This window comes from Dicentrarchus labrax, unplaced genomic scaffold (assembly GCF_905237075.1).
Source record: "Dicentrarchus labrax unplaced genomic scaffold, dlabrax2021, whole genome shotgun sequence".
Taxonomy (NCBI): domain Eukaryota; kingdom Metazoa; phylum Chordata; class Actinopteri; family Moronidae; genus Dicentrarchus; species Dicentrarchus labrax.
In genome coordinates, this window is record NW_026136710.1 from 4,708,081 (window position 1) to 4,723,656 (window position 15,576).

Here is a 15,576-nt window from a genome sequence, read left to right on the forward strand (position 1 = left end):
AACTTTACCCCCACTGGAATAAAACAATGCATACTGGAGAATCAGGTTATTTAATTACAGTAAATTACAGTCTATTAAGGCGGAAAAAGAAAGTATAATATTTTTTTTGTTTGCCAATTTGCTGTGACGACATAATTGAATTTATGAGACGTGCAACAGCCATTGTGAGATGATGCAATAAAAACATACAAGGGCTTTAAAAAAAAAGGAATTTTTTTCTGTGTGGTTTGAATGACTTCATTTTTCTTCAAGTTAAAACAACAACAACTGCATTTCAGCACGTTGCATCAGTGAAAGACACCATTCGGAATACAAAGTCAAATCCGAAAACTGAACAAGTAGGTGCCTTTCATGGTCTAACAGTTGTCATTTCAGTTTAAATCAAATGTGACACACAGTATGCACTAAAGATGAGAGGCAAATATATTTCCAGGGTTGGACACAGCCACAGGCATTTTCAAAAAGCCCCATTTGCAAAGTTCATTCCTAAGACTTGAGTCCTTGCTACCAGAGATATGAATGCTATCCTCATAAGTTAAAGTGACAGGGGGGAAGGCTTGACAAGTTGCAAGTTATATGTCTGTCTACATTTCCTGTATGTTAACAGCATGTTTATCTGCGTATAAATGTACATAAGTATTTATTTATGGCTGTACCTGTCCCCAGGTCGGTGTGCTCCTGAGACATGTGCTGGCTCTGGTGGACCCATTCGCCATTGCACTTGAAGAAGATTTGAAGAGCAGGCCGAGCTTGACACCGGAGCTTGATGGGGTTACTCTTGACGATGTAAGCGTCAACGGGCTCTTCGAGGAAGTGGGGCAGTGTCCCGGACTGGCCATGCTGCAGGGCTTCACCTCGGGGACCTGAAGAATAAAATGAGAATCAAATGAGACTCAAACAGAACGACCGAACAAAATGGAATAGAAAATTTAATTATTAATTGACGACAGCAAGATGGCTGATGCAATCATCTCAGATTACTTCCCTGCCGACTAACCCTGCAGTTAAATCTTCAACAGAAAACCCCCACCTCAAAACTAGCTACCTCTCTGTCTTCCCTCAGCTCCCGCTATCCCTCACTCTCTCCCTCCCCCCTGAAGCCAGACCCAACTAGGAGCCATTACTCCTCACAGCGACGTCTCCCTCAAACAAATCACTTTGGAGCATGACGTCAGAAATAACACAACAATACAGCATCACCCGTATCCCCACAGTCCATTCTCCACCACAGCATTACAATGCAATAATTTACAGAAAGTCTGCTGTGGAGAAAATCCTCCCGAGTGCCACAGTGTTTAATATTTTAGGTACACAGGGATGTAAAGACAGTGCTACGGGGTACAGCAAACCTGCAAAATATTTATGATGAAAAAAATAACATTCTTGTCTAGTTTTAATGATTTATCTCATTAGTGTTATTATTTGTGAACATTATTTTATAGGGTAAGATGTTTATCTCCATTGGGGAATGTGAGGCATGCAGCAAGGGGTTATCTCAACTGCAATGTTTCCTCAGTATATGTTTTCCATCTCTCTATGAGTAACAAATAAAAGGAAAAATACAGTTTTGTTGGGGAGAAATGCTGATATTATGGAATATTCTCAGGAGAAGTGGCTGAGCTGTGGGACAAGGCCTACGGTTTTTACTATAACAAGTATTCTGTGTACTGTAAGTTTAAATACCTTCTGAAAACCACTGCACAATAGAGAGGTGTGACACTGCACAACACACAGTTGTTAAATATGCCAACCCTTTCCCCTGAAACAAAACAAAAAGTAGCACCAATTAACATCTCATTGAAATCAAACAAGATGGATACATCTTAATGTTGACCAGGCCACTCTACAGTAGTCCCATAAAGACTTCTTTGATCTCTCAGATGCCTGTGTTCACTAAAGACAGTTAATTCAGTTGAAGAATTCACCGACAACACACTGGCAAAACATTAACAAGCATTACTCCCTTCTTCCCCTGCCCGTCTGAGGTGTGTTCCAGTCAGCGCACGTTTTGCTACTTCTGAAGCCCCGCAAGTGTAATTACACTCTGTCTAATCCCCTAGTTTGCTGGAGCCTCTTTCATGCAAGTGTGAAGGGTTTAGTGAGGCAAACCGTCCTGCACCCGCCCCTCCCGATCCCAACTCCCCACTACACACTGCATGTTTTCTCCACAGTGATGGGTGTACCTCTGAAAACCCCATCAGGATTAGAGAACCCACTCTCTCTTTCTCTCTCCCTGCTCTCTAGCTAATCTAATCCTCCTACCTTTCCTGCCGGATGTCTCCTGATTGAGGGGAATAGATAAAAGACTACTGTGTGATTCCCTGGCTGTGAAAATCACAGCACTCGCTCAGTGTTCCTCTCCCCTCCGTGCGACACATTCACATTCTCTCCGTCGTTCCTGGAACTGAGGCTGAACAAAGAGACATGCTTTTAATTTCAAAATGACTAGCCCCAGGCAAGCTTTTCTTGTACAGAGTGCTCCAATTTGTTTTGCGCACGGAGCATTGACATGGCGTGTTTGTGTTTGGATGGATGCAAAACATAGACGTGACTACGCATCCAGACGATGATAGATGGGAACATGAATACACAAACACACAGTTGTCAAACCAAGCCAGAGCCTTCCATGTAATGACTCATTTGTTGATAGATCAGGTATTATACCAATGCTCACCAACATGACAGGTTAATGCCGCTGCAACTAATACCTCAAATATTCTCATCAACAGCCGTAAGGTTTAGGAAAGCATTACAGGCTCTATTTCACAGTTAGCTCTCCGTTGACTTTTCGTATTTTCATTTTTTATTTAGCAGCTGGGATAGTATTGCAGTAGACAGATTATGCGAGACACAAGAAAAGACACTCTGGTGTGATTTAACCTCAGGCTGGTGGTGGGACATGTGACTCTAGGGGGAAACACAAGCACTTAACCATCTCTGGGAACAGCGTAACGTTGTCTTTGCTCTTGAAATGGCTGAATATAGATCACAAAGTGCAATGCTAAGCAAGGCGGACTATAGGACGCCCCTCTGGCCCTGCACCTCAGAAAAACACACATGGAAATGAGAAAAATGCTGTTATTACGTGTGATGTGTCTCAGCTGAAGTGGCTTCAGAAATGCGATGGTGTTGATGGTGCTGCGGGTTTTTTCTGTGTGCTGTTCTAACATTCTCCATTCATTTACAACTCGCAGGGGCTGTTATTGGTTCATCTGCATGTTCCCAGGAAAGGCTGAAGACCAATATCTCTCCTCAATATGCCTCTCCGCTGTCACTCATGAGACCGCTGTGCCCCGCGCTTCACAGTTTTCACAGTGATCTACAACCAACGCTTCAGCCCAGCAATAACATATAAGGGGCACAGATACATCTAGCCCAGTCTGAGAGGGAAAACAAGACATCACTGCCAAAGGGCTGAGTGATGGCTCTATCAGACACCCTCTCTCTCTCTTTCTTTCTCTCTCTCTGCCTCCCGGTCTGCCTCACGCACAAACAAACTTTTGTCCTGGAAATGCAGTCCGCTAATGGTGCATTGGCTGTGATGCAACCTGTCAAAGAACTTACAAACGTTTTCATTTCCTCAAGTACAGCAAACACTCCATCTCTCCACATGCAAAATTAAAAGCAATGAGTAAGTGTGGTCTCTTATGTGAGTTCAATGTATTCATAGCTTTTAGTGAAAATCTAAAAGAAATGAGGGGGAAAGAGCCCCTAGCTGACTGGACTAATTTGGTAAAGCCTTTGGGTGGTAGCCCAGGCTGTTTCACACAGAGGAAGATGACTGCTGCTCCAGTACACTCATACTGATTTAGAGGGACTGAAAGCAGCAGCCAGGCAGATGTTTGCCAAATTCGGCCCGCTGTAACCTCATATCCTGGCAGACAAACTGCGGTCCTTTTTTCATCTCAAACACAATTTGATGCTATTGATAATATGGCTTATTTCCATTGTGGATCACAACTTAAATAAGCATTTTGGCCTTCTGGTGTAATTTAATTCTCAACAGTTTGTAAGAGTATGTGGTAACTGTCTTCAGGTGAAGCAGTGTAATGTGTATTTTATCTAACTGAGACAAAGTTTGAAGATGATCAAGGACAACAGTCGGCACTCCTAGCACTTCTACAGAAACACCGGGCACCAGCAGGCATATGTCCTCTCCCTGCTGCTTTTTGTTCTGTATAGAAGCAACCAGGGGAGTGTGTATACCAACCCCCTTGTCATCAAATTTACAGATGACATAGACCTTCCTTCCCCATACTGCTCAGACTCAAGATCACAGCCAAGTACTGACTGACTGAGTCCATCCAGTGATGCAACGACCCATGCCTGAAGCACAATATTGTAAAAACAGAGAAATGCTGGCGGATCTCACAAAACAACAAGCTGTGAAGAGTGTCACATCTAGGGCTTTCCTAAATACGATTTGTGTGGTCTTTGAAGCTTCAGTGAGAATAACGATGATTAGGGAGGGACAAATGTTTCACTACAGAGCCGCTGATAACAACCCACAATTTGTCTTTGTTTCAACCTGTCTTAAAAGAGACAACAACAAAAAAAGAAAAGAAAAGTAATTTGGACAACGATAACCATGGCAACGGTAGAAGGGTTGAATCGTCCGGGTCAGTCCTGCATGCATCCACAGTTTGTGAAGAAACAGAGTACAACAAAGCAGTATTTTGGGTACTGTCTTAATGATAATGAGCTCTTGAATAGAACACTGAAGTTGTTCTCAAGAATTAACATCGAACTGTTTAAGTCCTTTTATAAACAGATAAATAAGAACAATCGTCACAACATCCTCTAACATTGTCACTGTCAGCACCATGAACTTGTCATTCATCTGCTGGTTCCACTTACTGAATATCAAAAAAAAGAAGCACCTTCAGAGCACCGCAACACCTGCTCACCCAGCAACAGGCCACCACGTAGGACATTTCACCACAAATGAGAAACAGCTCAAAAAGCCAGCAGCAACCTCGACACCTGCACAAACACTTTGAATTCCACTTCCTGTGAAGGAGAACTGATTCTGGCTTTTGCCCTCTTAACCTGAACCTCGTGCTTCTGCTGCATTTTAAATGAAATAATTGTTATACCTCTATAACGTGCAAACCCCTTGTATGCATGGGATACTGAACACAAGTTCAATCAGTTTGACAATTTGTTCAAAACAATTGGTCTTGGGTTAATATGGGTTATTGTTGTTTGTGCAAGATCCGGGTTCACAACTGCAGCTTCATGTTACTCGCCTAACAGGGTTGTCATGTCATTAAAATGTGTTGAGATTCAACAGAATTTTAGGATTTCTTTCGTTTATTTGATCACCTTATGAAAAGTGTCTTGGCAAATTTCTGATCATATTAAAGACAGACTGCGTGTATCTATACTAATAACCTATAGCATGTAGGATACCTGTAGTTACAACAGTAAACCAAGTTCCTCCCTGCAGAGTCCAACCTGTCTAATAATTTGTTTTGAGACATTCACACAAAACATGTTCGCTTCAGTTTGAAAAAGTTATAATGGATACAAGTGACCTTGCACTTGCAGTTTCATTAACCACAACGCTCTCCACACTTTTCTGATTTTCTATGCAAGTTTACCTATTTGAGTCCCTTTTGTGCCTGCCATTTCAGTTGCTCTTCGTGAATGATGTTGATTAAAACCGTATTGAATTCAAATAGCCACTGTTACAATGGCACATGTGTGAACTCTAATTTCAAACCTCCAACAGGTACGAGTCACCAAAAACTAATCTCCTGCTAATAATGTAAGCGAATTACCAGCATGAACAGGCAGCAAAAAGGAGACAGTGTGCGTGTTTGCGTGAAAGAAAGATAAAGAAACACAGAGAGTGGGAGAAAATATATGGCTTTAATAAAATGCAACATTGCCTTAATGCGTTATCCAATAATCAGTGGCTTGCAGCCTAAAACCTTTTACAGAACATTGGAATTATTCTTATATGTGAGGAACTGGCTATTATTTAATCGCCTAGAAATGCTACCGTTTTAAAATAATAACAACCAACAGATACCGTGCATCACCAGTTCTATTTAACTTGTTAAACAAAATGGACAAAGGTGGACAGAAGCACAGGAAAGATCTCTCTGACTGCTTTAACTCGATCCATAGAATTCAGTATTAATAAGCAGGAAGCAGCTGCTTAGCCATGAATTAACAAACAAATCTACTAATTAGTTTGTTAATCAAGAGTCTGTGGCATAATTATTTGTTAATTATTTCACCATGTTGACATTTCATTAACAGGTTTGAGAAATTATTTTGGCATCAGGGAATGCATTTTATAGATTTTATTTGCTGTTATGTGCCGTTGCCTTTGTGTAAACGCTGACTTTCAGGCTAATGTGTCTGTGTAAATACATGAATAAATACAGCTTGGCAATGGTCAATGCTGCATTAATAATACACGCCCAGTGTGAGGTGTCTTCATAGGCTGTATTGACGCAGTTCCGTGCAGCAGATGGATGGTCTAGATTGAGGATCAGAGGTGAAGCTAGCAGAGGAGATGGGGGTGGAGGGAGATTGGAGAAGCAGATGATAGGTGGGTGTTGAAGATAGTGAGAAGCACTGGGGGAGCATCTGTTCGGATCAACCAAGTGCACGGCAGGAAGACAAAAAAATAAAAAAAAAATTGTTCAGCATTTTCAGGAAATGCTTATAAACATGAGTCCAAAAAGAAAGGCACTTCTTTTTAGGTTCTCAGCCAATTTTGTCCCATTGAAGGATCACAACCTTTTGCGATGAAAAGCCCCCACGCCCACTTCCTCTCTGTCTGCTGAGATTTCTGAATGACAGGTTCTCCACAGGGGACAGGTAGACAGGCGAAGATGAGATTTCTTGATCTCCCAGCAGAACAGACAATGGGGCGGGAAAGGCGGTAACACGTGAAAGCCTGATTGTGTTTGGTGTTTTGCAGACACTACCTGCTATTCAACCCCATGGAAAACACAAACCAGTGCTAGAGGTGTCCCCATGACAAGTGGACAGGTAATGAACTGTTTAGCAACCATGCGTTATACAAAACCAGCTGGATGCGCACAATTGTTTCTCAAAATACGACTCAATCGTCTAGTTGGAGTGCATCTAGGTGGCTATGTTATTCCAAAGTCTTGCCAAACTACAGGGATAAATTCAAGGTGATAACGGTGAGATTTTATACCATTATTTAAAATCACATCGCTGTTTCCTTGTTCATTCTTCTCCTCCCTTTCCCGAGGCAAGACTCACAGTGACTTCAGTCAGACTGCAGAAATGCCTAGAGCTCTAAAGCTACTCTCTAACTTGTAATTTCTTTGCAGTGAAAGTCACACAAGCAATACATTTCTGCTCTGCCTCTCAGACTCTTAAAAACAGCATGGCCTCAACAGAAAGAGATGCCAGAGCGCTTTGTTCAAATATTGATGCAAACCTCTCATCTGTCATCTCTCTGTCATCTCAGGCACACACACACACACACACACACACACACACACACACACACACACACACACACACACACACACACACGCTCAGATAATGCGTGTGCCACAACTGAAGCATTCAGGCAAGGACCATTTTCCTTACACACATGCCAAATGTTGTCCAATGAAAACAAGAACAGATAAATGTTGACTCTTTGCTCTGATCGACTATTTCACGCTCAGATGACCACATTTTTATTCACTTTCCTGTGTTAATTCAATGAATTTTTGTCCATATAATACAGGAAAGATGTAAAAAAAAATCAGGTTGTTCCTCTTTATCAGCGAAGCCCTGCTTCACAATCAAAGTTAGACTCACACACAGGAGCTGCTCAGTATGACCAAACTCTTATCTGTTGGACAGCAGCCCCAGTGGCGCAGCGGGGGGTTAGGAGCCTTGTTTAAGGACACCTGGATGGGAGGGAATAAAGGAGGGGTAAGCAAGACTCCTACTCTTCCTCCATATCTGTGAGGAGTGATACAGCAAGCTTTTTTGAGTGTATCACATCAGGTTTGTGTTGCTTTAGCATTGGTGGAATGGAGATAACACACATTGTCTGGGCACAAAGCATGGACAATAGAAATAATCTCTGATACTTTGCTTGCCTTGTGAAAGAATAGGGGTATGTGGGGGGGTATACTGAGATATGTAGTAGTTTTTGGAGTATTAATTATGCAAAAATGGCCACTTTAACACTTTAGAAAGAAGAGAGAAGACCTGAGTTCCTCAGAATATTGATGTGCTCATCTTTTTTCCCCCAGTGGTTCATCTCTCAAGCAACATACTGAGCTAGTTTCTAGGTGGAGGTTGCAGAGAACGCTGAGAAGAAGAAAACAGTACTTCCACCTCCTGTGCATTCCTTACCTCCTGTGCAGTGCTTACCTTCCGTGTGGATGTCCCCTGAGGCAAATTGTGATTTGTGATTTTGGCATATAAATGGAAAAAAAGGAAAAAATTATAATCTGTGTGTGTATGACATATATATATATATATATATATATATATATATATATATATATATATATATGTATACTGAACTAACTTTAGCTACCGAAAGCATATTTCAGGCTACTTGATGTTTTAGGTTGCTAAGAGTAGAGTAGAGTGAGTCATGCTGTACCGTGCAGTAGAAGATGCTGGTGAGATGCTGGTGAGATGCTGGTGAGATACTAGTGAGATGCTGGTGAGATGCTGGTGAGATACTGGTGAGATGCTGGTGAGATGCTGGTGCTCTAGTGCTACATCTAGTGGTTCTGATTGTTGTATAAAGCAACTTTAAGTAGAGTTAGTGCCTTAATGATGCAGCAGTTTACACAGCATTCAAGATAGTTATGTAACTATTTCACTAACCATTCCCAATGTCATCATTTGTTAGATTGATATACATGTGCTTTAAACATATAAATGTATATAAATGCAGGGCCTATTTATAGCACACCCAGCTAATACTGTAGGTTTTGTTGTGATATTCCTGCACCACAAGAATATATTTTGTTGTCAAAACAAAAAAACAATTTTTAAGGAATTTAAGAGTGAACATGCACAAACCAGTGTGTGTGTGTGTGTGTGTGTGTGTGTGTGTGTGTGTGTGTGTGTGTGTGTGTGAGGTGTGTGTGTGTGTGTGTGTGTGTGTGTGTGTGTGTGTATACAATGTCTGTGCATGAATGTGTGTCACCTACAAACACCCAGGTGGTATATGCGTCTTCATCGGTGTTGTGACAGCTTGCCAGCCTGGTTTTGGCAGGCGGGAGATAGTGCTTCCCTCAGCTCTCCCGATAATCAAAGAGTAAACATGCCGAAGCAAAAGTGGGTTACCTGGATGTCAAACTGACAAAAAAAGTCTCCACAATCAACCACTTCTCCATAAGAGTTTGCTCATACACAAATTAATATTAGGGGGAAACAAACTCATCTAAATATATGCCACACACATTTGTATATGCCTTTCATATTCAGTCTGTCAAAGAATTCACTCTTTTTATTCCAATAAAGAGTGTAAACAGAAAATATGATAATAATAATAAGCTTCACACTTTATGTGTTTCTATGTATTTCAGTACAGAGAGCAGGGATAATCCTAGAAATTCCACTCAGACTTGTGACTTGACTGTTTATAACTTATAATGACTGGGCCTTAATGATGGACAGCAACTCATTGAGTTTTGCGTTTGTATTTAATTAGCCTTAAATATTTTATTTAAACTCTGCTAACACAATACTGTCATTCTTTTGTCTGCCTTAAATGTCACCCTGATGTTTATTTTCCAGACCCTGAGTAGTCATTACAGTTGTAATCCTTAATATTGTCATGAAATCAAAGCCCATTTTTAAAACTATTTATGGTCAGCAATTGCCATCCAATGTATTTAAATTCAGCAATTAGCTCTCTATACGTTGTTAGTGGCGGGGTCCTCCATTCCTGCTACTCAAAGTAAAACAATTACTGATTGTAATGTTATCTCATTAAAGAGTTAACTAAACTCCAACCTCCTTTTTTATCTGAAAACCTATGTATATGGTTCTTTAGTAGTTTTGTTGATTAAGTCTAAATCTTGGTATTTTAGAATCTGAATTCTACAAATTTATATATCCAGCAACCTCCATGCTGGTTAAACCCGGCTACTGCAATTGAATTTTGCTATTGGCTGATCTGGAGGCAGGTGACGTATATGGTGGCAGCTTTCATCACCAACCAACCTCTCCTCCTGGGACGGCTATTATTGTGAAGCAGTCACAGGAAATGCAATGTTTTTGACACCAAGGTTAGCGCTGACTGCAATTGTTCATCAAAAATGCATCTATAAAACAAGACATTTTCTGCATTTTTTGACAGCAGATCAGTATTAAAAATTGCAGTGAGTGATCGAACAAGAACGAGCACCTAAAGTGATCTGTCAGATGAAAAGCTCACCTCCGACTTTTCAGCAAGCTAACCACTTTTCTGTAGTATGGAAAAGTATTCATGCTGTGTGCAGAATAAAATCAGATTGTGGTTGCTCCTGGCATGATGGAAAAGGCCAATTATTGACTTATTTCTTTATTTAACCTCACCTAATTTGACCACCTGTGTCACCAAATCAACCAGGACTGAAATCTTAAGGATTATAACTTTAAGTGCACTGTTAAAAAGCCATCTCAACTGGAATTAATTTGAAGAGGAGACTTTAACACTAAGCACTCCCCTTCAACAAGATTAAGGTCTTTATCTTTGCTCCTCAAAGGAGATGTCTGTAAAATTTTCTTTACCCAAATAAACCTAATGGCAAAGTTATTAGCAATAAAATTACTTTTACCTTACTATTCTACAGCCCATCACTTGAACCAGTTTAATCATCAGTAGCTCTGGAAGAGAATGGGGGTAATACCTGGGAGCCTCCAGACTGCAAGATGATTTGATTTTTTTTCACTTAGTTTGTTCTTATCGCATGAGCAACAAAGTCACTTTTGAGTAATGACAGATGCAGATATGGAGTGTCTTTATTAATATGTTATATGCAGCGCCATTATTACCTCATCTATCAGCGTTCACTCTCTGGTTTTGCTCTGGTATCGTTTAGAAAGCAAGCCTCCGTTGACTGACAGTGATAGCAGACAAAAGAAGATAATTGCTTACTTACTCTTTCCCACATAGCCTTTGATCCATTTTGTCTTTTCTGACAGAGAAGAGACAGCGACATAATTAAAGGCATTGTGTGGCGTATACAATCTCAGCTGCAATCACACTGGCAACCTGACAGCTCACTCTAATGTGAGTGTACTTTATAAGGGGGCTCGATAAATAAGTAAAATCCTAGAAAACAATCCTCTCACACTCTCTCACATTTTTCCATCCGCTTCTTCCAAGGAGCTTTAACGCGGACCACAAATAAGAACGGGACTCTATTATTGAATGAATGTATGAATAAATTACTGCTGTGTGGCCATATGTGAGAAAAGGTTTAGAGCTCCAAACTTTATTTTAAACATTGCTGTTTTGTCATCTTATCAAATGTTTGGCAGGATAAAAATGAGATTCAATAAAAAAGTTAATATCCTGCAAATGACTAGGCACACAGCTTCTGTATTAATATCATTAATCATCTGTCATCGTGTACAAGGTTGATTATGGAGGGTGATATACTTGAAGTTTTTTTCCCCCCTCTTAACTGCATAACATCGGTTTCATGTTGTTTAGTTCAAAATTTGTTTTTTATAGAGAATGGTCAGATTGTATAGTGGGTATAGCAGCACAAGAAAGTAACATATTTTCTAGAACACTTTGGCCTGAAGTTGGATGGCGATCGCTTTATCGACAGCAGAAATGGTTTGTTGACACAGAGTGGTGGTATTGGTAAAGGCTGGCAGTATATAACAAAGAAGGTGCATGACTTGGCTGTGTACCAACAATACAAGCTACTGTTTTCAGATCAGTGTGTCAAGTTCACCACCTAGACAAAAGTACATATTACATATTATTATTATATTATATTTACTTTAATGGATTTGATTCAATCACCATAACAGCCTACTTCCTCTTCTTTGTGTCACATTACCCATCAAGAATGTAAAGAAGAACCTATTCAAAAGTGCACTTGATAAATTAAATTTACACCCTTCTTTTTCAGTTGGCATTTTCCAGAGCACTACATTTACATTTATTAAGTTAGGAGAACTCCGACCCTTTTACACATGAAGACTGGTTTATCATAATAAGGAGTAATAAAGAGTGCCACGGTCTGTAAATACAGGTGCATAATTTCTTCTGTGGTTCTGGAGGGACCTCTAAAGTCGGAACAAAACTAAGTCTATAGTCATGATAGTGGCTCTGTGGGGTTTTACTAATGCTAATGTCAGCCTGCTAACATGCTCTGAGTATCGGCTGTGCAGGCACCTTTTTACGATTATTGTTAGACTGCGACCTCCAATGGTCATAGTAATTATTACTGGACCGACAAAGTCTGGGTAGGGAGGAGGTTTGTGTGGCGTGTGACGAAATATTAAGGGACCAAAATTATTAAAGTTTATCCTGAGGGGGTAAATTATCCATCCGATAGTTGAGACATGTCACTCAAAACCATAAATGTCAACCTTATACTCTTGGGACCATTATGGCAATCCATTCATTAATTTCACTAACAAATGTGAACTTCATGATGACACTAGAAGAAAAGTCAGGACTCACCAAAGTCAGTTGGTTTCCTCTGGGGACCATGAATGTCATGGTTTTATATATATATACATATATATATTTCGGGGGCTTTTCCCCTTTTTTAGACAGCTGAAGGAACAGGAAAGGGGATAGAGAGAGAGGGGATAGGGTCACAGGTCGGATTTGAACCTATGGCTGCTGCAGCAAGGACTCAGCCTCTGTACATGGGGTGCCAGCTCTACCAGGTGAGCAATCCGGACGCCCCCTTCACAACATGTTTAATATCTATCCATCCAATAGCTGTTGAGATATTTTAGTCTGGATCAAAGTGCTGGCACAACAGAGCGACAGTGCCATCCCTAGAGCTACACTGCCATGTCATCATGGTTATCTCAGCTCAGGTTTGGAGACTTCAAAGCTTACGTTACAAAATGGGGGCATTAACTTTGAAAGACACAAGCGTTTACCAGGCAGGGAAGGTCTAATGAAAGACACTACTGAGATGCATGATAGGAATTGAAGGATAAAGTTTGACCAATTCTATTGACTAAAAGTCAGAATATCTCAGCCTCCACGCTTTATGGAAGTGCAATACTAAATAACTTGATTTGTATAGTATAGTCAATTCTCTGTTTTATTTACTCAGCATGTGTCCGTGGAAGATACTGTGACTGATAAATGAACACACTGAGCCAGTTAACAGCCATCAAACTACTAGTAAAAACATTATTTAAAGTGAATTGTATAACAGTATAAGGATACCTGTGACACTATGATTGGAGCACATCATATTACATAGTCTGACTTCCAGCTTTACAGTAGAGATTAAGAGCTATCAGAGGTTTCAAGTTCAGCTTAAAAGCTTCATAAAAGCCTTGAACATTTTCAAAGGCTTATCTATAATTTGAAAACACTCTTTCTACTATACAAAAAGGTGTTAACTTCTGCCAATATCAGTATGACCCATTCTGTGATTTAAGCTTCACTTTCCTTTTTCCTCTGGAGAATTAAAAGACACAGCAGAAAAGATATCCCATATAATCCTTCACTAACTAGTAATGACCTACTCATGATATTTATTCCTAGATATACGGTCAAATTGAAAAGAAAAAGACAAAAGAATCAATGAAAATGACACTATGGGCTGGCTCTAAAGCAAGAGAAAATGGAGGTTAGCCAAAAGCCCATCAGGGAAGCAGTCAGTGGTCTCCTGACATTTAAAATTCATGACAATCAAACACCTGTACAGTGCTTTTCCATGTCCCTAGGCATCCTTGCATATATCAAAAGGGAAAGATCTCTAATGGCCCCTGAAAAATGCAAGAAAGTGAGTAACTTTATCCTGCACCTCTTCTCTCACCAAGCACTATTCTCTCACCTCGTCTCTGATTTTCTTTAGTGAGCAGGGGCCAGTGGTTCAAAGCATCGCGCTGGAGCCCAGCCTGCCCTGCATTTTATGTCCCAGTGGAGGTCTTCAAACGTTACTTTTAACTGCCCCAGTAATGCAATCTGAGTGGATGGCGAATATGTGATCCAGCCAAAAAGCTCTGCAGTAAATGGCATGTGATCGAGATAACATGAATAATAAACAAGAGAACAAAGTTGAGGTAAAGGTTGTATTTAAATTAGATCTATAGTCTGCTGCTATCCAACAAGCTCATCCAGTGACAGAAGGATATATGATTTCTGCCAAGCAAAGCGGATGAAAGTCCTCGCTTCACTGTGCAATACATTACTAATGAACAATTTCCCATTTTACCCCTTAATAACTTAAGAGTCCCAGTGTACTCTACTGTGCCAAGGATTCCTAATGAATCTTTAAAGAAACTGAAAAAAAGCAGCAAAACAAAAAGTATTGAGATCTTTAAAGGCTGAATACCCTCATTTGTCAAGCTTAGATGGACACGGCAAAAGTATGTCAACACAATCTCTTTACTGTTGTCACACAAATGATGCTTCACTTCAAATATCCAAGCAAATGAGCAAGTGAGCAAAGCGAGCGGGGCAACGCTCAGCACCTTGTGGCACATCCTCTGCACGCAGTGTCCCAGATTCCACCTTACGTAACCTGATTATTTGTGCACACTATACAAATACTCATGACAAACAAAAAAAAGAAGGAGGCACATTCATTGCTCAGTGTCTCAGGTATTGCAGGACCTATGCACTGTAAAGGTTTGCCACCTCAGCACAACAATGTGTGAAATATAAGAAAGAGAATGCTGAGTAAAGCTAGCTAAAAGACTATAGCCGCCATAAGGAAGGGGGTTGTGCAGTCAGTTGTCCATATGGATGTTATGAGAATAACATCTACCACACAGCCTCAGACAGAAGGCCATCTCTCTCCTCATTAGAAATCCTATTGGACTTTAATTAACAGGTTAAGACCACTATAAACATGCTGCGAGAGCCCGCCATAGGCAATAACGCCTCAATTAGAAAACCTTGACAGTCTTGAGCTTAAACCCAGAAATCCACCACCTCTCACTCTTTCTATCACACATGCATACACAATCATTTATGTGTCTGCTGTGTTGCCTTTGGGGGAAAAAAAAGGCACAAAACCCCAAGTTGGACTGATATTCTGCTCAATGGGTGGCAGACGAAGACCGGTGTTGAGTTGTACTGGACAACTCCCATGGGTGAATGTGAGGGAGGATTCTGCTGGAGCAGAGGTCGTGTGCTCTTCGCCTGAATAAATCAATGCATAAGCAATGTTGGAAAAAATACCATGTAAGCTTGCAAATTCAAGCTGATGACAGGAAATGCCTAATTCAGAATTGTGAAACACAACTAATTTGTAAATAAGCCAGCGATGCGGTTAAATAAGCTTTTGGCAGCTCAGGTTGCATCATAGTTTTGTGGTTCTACATTTCTATTTTATCGGCTAATGAATTTGATGAGAAACAGTGTGAGGAAGCTGAGCAGTTCTATAAGCGAGTGTGATTAAATGTGGCAGCGGC

General features: G+C 40.5%; 1 protein-coding gene across 2 annotated transcripts in view; it reads right to left on the reverse strand.

Annotated features, from left to right (window-relative positions):
- LOC127370258 (netrin receptor UNC5D-like) overlaps window positions 1-15,576 on the reverse strand; it is a 150,238-nt gene that overhangs the window by 58,109 nt on the left and 76,553 nt on the right. For both annotated transcript variants that reach the window (XM_051412172.1, XM_051412171.1), the window contains exon 2: window positions 657-863. In XM_051412172.1, coding sequence (XP_051268132.1) covers window positions 657-863 — 207 coding nt within the window. The remainder of the gene's footprint in view (window positions 1-656; window positions 864-15,576) is intronic.